The sequence below is a fragment of the Orycteropus afer genome, unplaced genomic scaffold, assembly GCF_000298275.1.
Source record: "Orycteropus afer afer isolate SDZICR_OR568_19922 unplaced genomic scaffold, OryAfe1.0 scaffold00014, whole genome shotgun sequence".
NCBI classification, from domain to species: domain Eukaryota; kingdom Metazoa; phylum Chordata; class Mammalia; order Tubulidentata; family Orycteropodidae; genus Orycteropus; species Orycteropus afer.
In genome coordinates, this window is record NW_006921601.1 from 17,748,369 (window position 1) to 17,757,716 (window position 9,348).

The following is a 9,348-nucleotide window of genomic DNA, read 5'->3' on the forward strand; positions in this document are numbered from 1 at the left end:
AAAAAAAAAAAAAAAATGAGCTCAAACATAGCTCAGATTATGAAGATGGTGCAGGACCAGGCAGTGTTTTGTTTTGTTGCACACAGGGCCACCGTGAGTTGGAACCAACTCAACAGCACCTAACAACAACAGCATACACAAGTTGGGTTGGATACATACAATTTAGAGCTGAAAATAACCTTAACAGTCACCTAGTTCAGTGGTATTTAAATTTTAGTGTACATCAGAATTACCCAAAGAACTTGGAAACACGCAGATTTCTGAGACTTACCTCCAGAGTTTAAGACTCACTAGGTGTGGGATGGTGCCCAAATATCTGTATTTTAAATACTATCACACATACTTTCTTTTCCATACTGCACCTACCCCTTAGCAAACACACACACACACACTCCAGGAGATTCTGATGCAAATGATCCATGCATCTTTTAGAAACAGTAAAAGAAACACCAACTTTTGAAAACAATCCAGTATCCTCACTTAGAAGTCCCTGGGTAGTGCGAACAGTTAAGCACTTGACCACTAGCCAAAAAGTTTGCAGTTTGAACACACCCAGAGGTGCCTCGGAAGTCAGGCCTGGTGATCTGCTTCCGAAAGGTCACAGCCTTGAAAACCCTATGGAGAACTACTACTCTATTAGCATACCCATACCATTTAACTGTCAGCTGTAATAAGCTCAGAATTACTATAAAGAAGCACCTATTTTTGACAGAGGTCCAAGAAATGAAAGCTTCCTGATATCTTTTAGGCAATGCATTCCCATTTGCTAACCTCTTTGTAAAAGAAGTAAACTCTGCTGTTTTCTCGCTGGTTGGATTCCAGATCCTTTCAGTCCTCTTTCAGTGCACTCACCTCTTTCAAATACCCAGTAAGTTCATTTAGTCCTAAGCCTTTCAGAAATAGCCAAATAAAGTAACTCACTTGGTCAACAAATATTTATTGAGCATTTTCTATAAGCACAACACTATAAATTGATTTTGGATATAATTTCTTCTGGGATTATTTGCATTTTAAAAGATCAATGAATTTTTAATGACAGAATTTCAAGCACCATTCAAAAAACATACTGGAACCAAAGATTCACTAGTGTTTTTCAAATCATTTGTTGTTATATACCGTTGAGTCAGACCCAACTCATAGCGAACCCTCCTTGGGTTTCCGAGGCAGTATCACTATGGAAGTAGGATTGCCCAACCTTCCTTCTGAGAAGTGGCTGATGGGTTTGAACCACCAGCCTTCTGGTTAGCAGTCAAGTGCCTTAGGCACTACGCTACCAGAGCTCCCTTTCAAATCATACTGTACTCAATTTCCTAAAACACCAACCTATAAAGTTAGTCATTATAGAACACAGGAGTAAATAGGTCTGGACAAATAGGAAGAGTTGAATATAGGGGAAATTAGTGTTTTTTTTTTCTTTTTGGGCAAACACTTAGCTATTTTAATCTGTCAGATCACCTTAAAATGTGCTGCTTTCTTTGAAGTTTAATCATACCCATGTTTTAAAACTTCCCTATTGGAGTGTGAAGTTCCAGTCCCTGACGTTAACTAGCTGTGTCAATTGTTAGCTGCTGTCAAGTAGACTCCAACTCACGGCACCCTACTCACAACAGAAGGAAACACTGACCAGCCCTGTGTCATCCTCATGTTGGTTGTGAATTGGTCTGTCGTGATTCGTAGGGTCTCACTGGCTGACTTTTGGCCACAGAATGCCAGGCCTTTCCTCCTAGTCCATCTTAGTCTGGAAGCTCTGCTGAAAATGATTCAGCATTGTAATAATATACAAGTATCCACTGACACACAGGTGGTGGTTACACATGAGATGCACTGGCCAGGATCGAACCCAGTCTCCTGCTTACAAGGTGAGAATTCTACTGATCCATCATCACCCCCACAACTAACTATGTAGCCTTGACTAAGTCACTTGACCAGGCTGAGTCAGTTTTACCTATAAAACAACAACAATGCTATGTGATATGGAGGAAGAAAGGGGAACAAAACCTTAATGTAACAGAGAAAAAGTTGAGACCCCTGTAGTTTTGCTTGAAAGCAGAGATACCTTTCCATAAGGGCAGGCCTATATCTGTCTTGGTCTCCTCTGTAACCCAGCACCTAACATAATAGCAGACAATAGTTGATACCAGTAAATATTTTTTTAACTGGATTCAATATGGTGGCATTAACCTAGGCCTTCCTTGACTAGGACAGCACCCTTCCATACCCTATAAAGTTCTGTATAGATTATATACATATATATGAACATGCTTTTTAGCATTAAGTTCTCATTAAATGAATTGCTCTTTAAGAAAATTCCCACATTTCTTAACTTCCAAACTTACCCTGGTACATCACAGGAACAGTGCCAGAAAAATTCAGCAGGTCTTTCTGGGAACTATCTTTAAAAACTGGAGAGAAAAAAAGCCCCAAAACATGCGATCAGAAGTAGAGAAAACTGTATTAAAACAGACACAACACACATATACACAATTTCTAAAAACCATCATCCAGGGATGAACAACTACATTGTCAAGGGGAAATTACTAGATGGTGTTTTCTTAAAGGTGGAGGAGTATAGCTGAAAGAATATGGGATTTAGATACAAAATCCCAAGTTCTAGGCCCACCATCCCAGTTAGAAGCGTGTGACTTTTGACACTTTAATCTCTTTGACTTTCAGTTTTCCCATCAATAAAATAATATTAAGACAGCTTCACAAAGATTTCATAAGGATAAAAAGAGATCATTAATGTGAAAATATTTAATAAATAGAGTATTATAATACGTGATGCTACTATTAAATAATCGTCACATGTAACAAACAGCTATCATCTCTTTCAAAAATCAGATTAAAACTTTTATAATAAAAAAGTTAGCTTATCTTTTAAAGCAACTCTTAGAAAGATAAATAATTATCTTCTTCAGGTTTTCTAACCCAATTATTCTCAAACTCTTTTAACCTTTACTACCCTGAAAATTCAACTTTCCCACACTGGTGGAGAATCAAGGGCCTAATCTCCAGACTGAAATACAAAAACATGACCTCTGGTTTCAAACTATCCAAAAAGAATGCTAGTACTTTTAGTAACCTCAGATACATCATTTGAGCAGAGGAAGAAAAAGTTCTAAATAGATTTGATCACCTATTAGAAAGGCCAAAGACAAAACCAGGCTGAGATAGAAAACTCAAGACCAAGACTGTACTCAAGCACAAATATTTACGATAAGCTATTCGAGTGAAAGGTAACCACAATAGGTGAAGGAAACACTCCATGGAAAAAAGTAAAATGGGTGGAAGAATGGAGATAGGATTGCTACTCAGGGGAACAAAACAATCTAGGAATGTGGCAGAGAAACTGTGACTATTCATTGTCCAAATCATTCAAAAAGCTAAAATAGAATTATGATGCATGCCTATCATTGTTTTCAATAGTAAGATGTGCACTGATGTGATACTTAAGATTATGTGTCATCTTGGTTGGGCCTGGTTTTGAGTTGCTGGGCAGCTGAATGTAGTTATTCCCCATGATGAGACTGGTAATCAACTCCATGATGGAATCTACTGTGAGAAGCTGAGTAGCTGCCTTAGGGATGTAGTCTGCTTCCAGTACATAAGCAGCAGCATTGAGAAAGGTCTCTGCAGCTTTTTGGTACACTTGGACACTGCATGTAGCTGAGTCTTCATTCAGCAGCCTGACATGTTCATGCCTATCTTGGGACTATTTCTGGACTTGAACTAGTGGCCTGTGATATTGCACAATAATCTTAAAAAAACCAAACTCACTGCTGCCGAGTCAGATCCGACTCCTAGTGACCTGTCCTTGGGTTTCCAAGGTGGTAGGTGGTATCACTACAGAAATAGATTGCCCAACTTTCTTTCAGAGGAGTGTCTGGTGGGTTTGAACTGCCAGCCTTCTGGTTAGCAGTCAAATGCCTTAGGCACTACGCCACCAGAGCTCCCATAATAATCTTGGGACTATGCCATTTTATTTGTCAACCTTGGGTTTGTCAGCATCAGCAGCTAGCAGCTGCCTGAGTTAAAAGAAGCCTCCAGCTTCAGTGGGCAGGGAGAAAGAAGCAAAGCTGAAGCCCAAGGTCAAGGGGCCTTCACCCAGCCTCTAGAGCTGGCACTTTGAACTTGGATTTCTAGCCTCCCAAATTGAAAGAGAATAAATCTCTGTTTATTAAAGTCACTAGTATTTCCTGTTAAAGTGGCACTAGATAACCGAAACAACTGACAATATTAATTCTGTAATCTGAAGGTTTAATGGCACCAGAGACACTGTCTCTAGACAAGCAGAAATAAGAATAAGAATAAAATAGTACAACAAAGCATCAAATCCATATGATGAAGAAAGACACTGTATAAGAGTCATATACCCATTATATGAGTATAATGGGTACTCAGACATGGGTACAAACCCCAACTCCTTACAGCTATGTAATACTGAGCAAATTATTTAAACTCTCTGAGCATCCATCTCTTTATTTAAAAAATGAAGATAATAATACTCCCTCAGAGATTTCATCATTAAAAAAAATATGTAAGATAATGTACATAAAACACTGGAAGCATAACTGGCATATCCAGTCACTGATAGATGAAAATCTAATAATTTACTACACATATAAAATTAGCTATTCCTAAGAAACAGTTAGCATAGTGGCTAAGACACTTGCCTGCTAACCAGACGGGTGGTGGTTCAAATCCACCAGCCACTCCTCGGAAGGAAGGTTGGGCAATCCTACTTCTGTAGTGATACTGCCTCAGAAACCCAAGGAGGGGTCGCTATGAGTCGGGTTTGACTCGACGGCACATAACAACAACAACAACAACAAGAAACGGTTCAATAAAAACTCAAGATTTCTGATATGTGAAACTGCATTAGATATATTTTCTTATCACAAACTAATTCAAATATAAAATGTTTCCCTGTAAAGTTTTTCAAAATTGTGTGTTTTGACTAATTCATGGATCTTGAAATCAATTTTAGTGTGATACAACCAGCATTTGTTTTAAACTGGAATAGAATACAAAATGCCAGAGTGAATATAGTATTTTACTTATGTGTATATGGAATCATGATATAAATTGTATTTCTGAGTCTAGGCTGTAGTCAGAAGTTTTTGAAAGACTGTTGTTGTTGTCATATTCCATCGAGTCGGACCCGATTCATAGCGACCCCTCCTGGGGTTGCCGTGGCAGTATCACTACGGAAGTAGATTGCCCCATCTTCCTTTCGAGGAGTGGCTGGTGGGTTTCAACACCAGCCTTCTGGTTAGCAGTCAAGTGCCTTAGGCACTACGCTACCAGAGCTCCTTTTTGAAAGATAGTAAAGTAAAATCTCTTTAGATAACCAGACCTTCTCTATTAACTGACCAAGATAACCAAAACTTTGTTAACAATTTACAGTCAATCGTATATGTGGTAAGGCTGCTAAGGAAAAGGTTGCTGGTTCAAACCCATCAGCTGTTCCACAGGAGAAAGATGAGGCAGTCTGCTTGTGTAAAGATTTATAGCCTTGGAAACCCAATGGGAATCACCAAGAATAGCATGGCAGTAAGTATGGTTTTTTGGGGATATATGGTAGGCAGAATAATGCCCCCATCCCAAGCTGCCCACACCCTAATCCTGGAAACCAGTGAATATATTATCTTACTTAGCAAAACAGACTTTTCAGATCTGATTATTTAAGGGCACTGAGATGGAGAGATTTTCTTGTATCATTCAAATGTGCTTAATTTAACCACATTCATCCCTAAAAGAAGAGGATCTTTCCAAGATGTGGTCAGAGGGAGATCTGACTACAGAAGAAAAGTAAGAGGTACAACCTTGTTGGCTTTAAAGATGCAGGAAGGAGACCACACACTAAGGAACATGACACACACCAAGGAACATGAGTGACTTCTAGAAAATGGAAAAGGCAAGAAAACAGATTCTCCCACAGAGCTTCCAGAAGAGAAAGAAAACCTGCCAACACCAAGTCAGCCCTGTCTGATTTGTAACCTACAGAAATGTAAGATAAAAAATTTATGTTGTTTTAAGTCACTTAGTTTGCAGTTGTTATAGAAACAATAGAAAACTAATACAATAAACTTAAATTTCCTCACAAAGTATAACTCAAAATCAGAGAATAGGAGAGAAATGAGAAATTATGAGTTTGCAACAATTTAGGATCTAAGAACTGAAAGCTCAAATAATGCAGAAAAACTAGAAGATAGGATGCTTACCATAGGTGTCCACAGAATATCTGAAATGTGGATAAAACATATTGACATTCTTTAGCTCTTCCACAGTTAGATCTCTGAATTTGTACTGAAAAGAGAAAAATGATCATGAAATCCAAATAAAACATGATCAATGAACAAGCAGAGTTCACACTTAACTGAACACTTACTGTGTGCTAGGCTGAGCTTTATAAACATGAAGAGTACTTGAAATAATCCTTACAAGGATGACCCTATGAGGTAGGTAAGGCTTAAAAATGAAAGCTAGAGAATCAAAGTAACTTGCTGAGTCACACAGCAAGAGGTGAAGCCAGAACTCAAACCTGGGGCCTGTGCTTAATCACTACGTCCTCCATTTTGAAGAAAAACAAATAAAAAACCCAAACCCACTGCTATTGAGTCAATTCTGACTCATAGTGACCCCATAGGGTTTCCAATGCTGTAAATCTTTATGGAAGGAGATAATCATCTTCCTCCCACAGAGTAGCTGGTGGGTTTGAACCATCAACCTTCTGGTTAGCAGCCAAATGCCTTACCCACTGCACCACCAAAGCTTTCCATTTCGAAAAGGAGTAATAAAATAAACATCCATGGAGCAAGTCACCCACTTCTAATCTAGAATAAAACAATGCTGTTCAATATACTTTCTGAAATAATGGAAATGATCTCTATCTGTGCTGCCTAATATGGTAGCCAAATGTACCTACTGAACATTGAAATGTAGCTGTGTCTGAAACTGAATTTTTTATTTTGATTAATTTAAATTTCAGTTTAAACAGCCACATGTGGCTAGTGGCCACCATATTAGACGATCCAGACCTAGGACATTTCTAGTGCCATGACATCATGCTGAGTACTCCTCCCTCCCATTCCTCTGCATCCCCTGAATTGTATAATCTTGCTTTTTTCCCCATATATATACCACATATGTGTGTATTCCTAAATAACATAATGTTTATATATTGCTTATACATTGTTTAGTATTGTTTCTGGGCTTTATCAAAATGTAACATTGTATATAATCTCCAGTTTCTTTCCACTCAATATGATTCTAAGATGTATCTATTTTATTGCACACAATAGTCCATTTTCACTGCTACATAGCACATTATATGCACATATCTGGTAGCACAGTGCCTAAGGCACTTGACTGCTAACCAGAAGGCTGCCCATTCAAAGCCACCAGCCACTCCTCAGAAGGAAGGCTGGGCAATCTACTTCCGTACTGATACTGCCTCGGCGCTATGAGTCGGATCTGACTCGACAACACATCACAAATTATCCCTCCTCCTGTCAATAACCATTTGAGTGCCTTCTGACCAGGAATCAGGTGCTAGTCATGCCCCAGAACTGTAGGTCAGACTTCTGGGTCAGATCACCCAGCAGTCACCCTTTTAACAGAAGAGGATATTTCGTCGGCCTTCAAGCCCTATTTCATTCCTAATCTACTCAAAGCTTTTCATTCACTGGAGTTACTTAGCACCTACTTTGTTGCTCTGGTGGCGTAGTGCCTAAGGCATCTGACTGCTAACCAGAAGGTTGGTGATTCAAACCCACCAGCCACTCCACGGAAGCAAGGATGGGCAATCTACTTCCGTAAAAGTCTACCACCTCAAAAACGCAATGGTGGTCGCTATGAGTCGGAATCGACTCGATGGCAGTGGGTTGGGTTTTTGTTTGGTTTGTTGCCAAGCAGAGTGATAGCTGAAGCGAATACAAAAGCAGTTTCTGACATCAAAGAATTCGCAGTAGGAATACGGTCTGCAAGTAATCACATTGTGATGACTGATATTTAGGCCAGCGAAGATGGTAGCGCGAGAGGGTACCCCACAGGGTGGACGCTGGGGGACCAACACCACCGAGACGCGGGCAGGGGGCGGAACCAGAGCCTGGACCTCAAGAGGGAAGCAGCAGACTTCAACCCCAGCCGCCTTCTAGGGGCTGCTCCCCACAGCCGGTTTAAGCCCTACGGCTGGCGTGGGAAACAGAATGAGAAGGCAGCCTGACCGGGAACGGGGACGCCCATAGGGCGTGCACGTCGCACCCCAGGCCCTGGGCCCCCAAACCCGGCCCAGCGGTCTGTCCCAACCTTGCCAAGCAACCGTCTCAGACCCTCGCAATCAAATTCCATCTTCAGCCACGTCCCGGAACCAGCTAGCACGGAGCCTTCTTCCGGACCTGCCCCAGGACGGCGGCTGCCGAGGACCAAACTTCCTCAGCAGCCCGACACCCAGCTCTGCGCTGCCCACCCCTTTCCTGCCTCAAAATTCCAAACCAAACCAGTCGCCACCCAGTGGGAGCCACTCATAGCGACCGTTCCTTGGGTTTCTGTGGCAGTATAACTAGGGAAGTAGATTGCCCAACCTTCCTTCCAAGGAGTGGCTGATAGTTTGAACCGCCAGCCTTCTGGTTAGCAGTCAAATGACACCACTAGGCCACCAGAGCTCCCTCTCGCAATTCCAATCAAGCTCATTCCCAGAGGCTCAACCGTAGCTTCTGCATGGACTCGGCCAAGGGTCAGAGCGCGGTGAGAAACGTGCTACAGGCACAGGAACCAGATACCAGGAATGAGCTGGCTAGAAGAAAACTTGAGAACATTTATGAAGAGAGAAATGGCGAAGGACCCAGTAGGAGCAGGAAAGGAGGTAGAAATAACTGGAGGCATATATCTGCTTTAGAGTGGTTGTAAGCCATTAACACACTGCAGCACCCTTTATTTACATTGCTCTCAAACAAGTAGCACATCTGGAAAGTTAAATGCCATTCTACATCCATTGTAATTTGCGAATCAAAATTTCTTTAAAAAAACACGTAAGACCTTGTTCTCTGTCCTTTGACATTCTAGTGTTGTGGGTTCAGAAGAAATTGATGACCACTATAATGTCCAGAATTTGGAAGAGTCTTTATTTAGCTATAGCCGGGCTGCAGGGAACTAAAGCGTTCTCCTCAACTGCAGTCCAGAGCCTGATTTCAGGTAGGCTTATAAAGCTTAGGACTGCAAGCAGGCAAGCAAGCATGTTACAGAGGCAATAAACTGCCAGGTTATTGTTTAGGGAAGATTAATGGTCAGCTTACTATCAGAACGGAAACACAGTCCGGAGTGAGGGTCCTCAATTCTGAGAATTTC

General features: G+C 41.0%; 1 protein-coding gene across 1 annotated transcript in view; it reads right to left on the bottom strand.

Annotated features, from left to right (window-relative positions):
* Positions 1-8,352, bottom strand: part of UEVLD (UEV and lactate/malate dehyrogenase domains) — a 55,193-nt gene extending 46,841 nt beyond the window's left edge. Inside the window, exons 1-3 of the mRNA XM_007955718.2 lie at positions 8,311-8,352; positions 6,225-6,309; positions 2,337-2,402 (exon numbers count right to left, since the gene is read on the bottom strand). Of these exons, the coding sequence (XP_007953909.1) occupies positions 2,337-2,402; positions 6,225-6,309; positions 8,311-8,352 (193 nt within the window). The remainder of the gene's footprint in view (positions 1-2,336; positions 2,403-6,224; positions 6,310-8,310) is intronic.
* Positions 8,353-9,348: the final 996 nt, after the last annotated feature.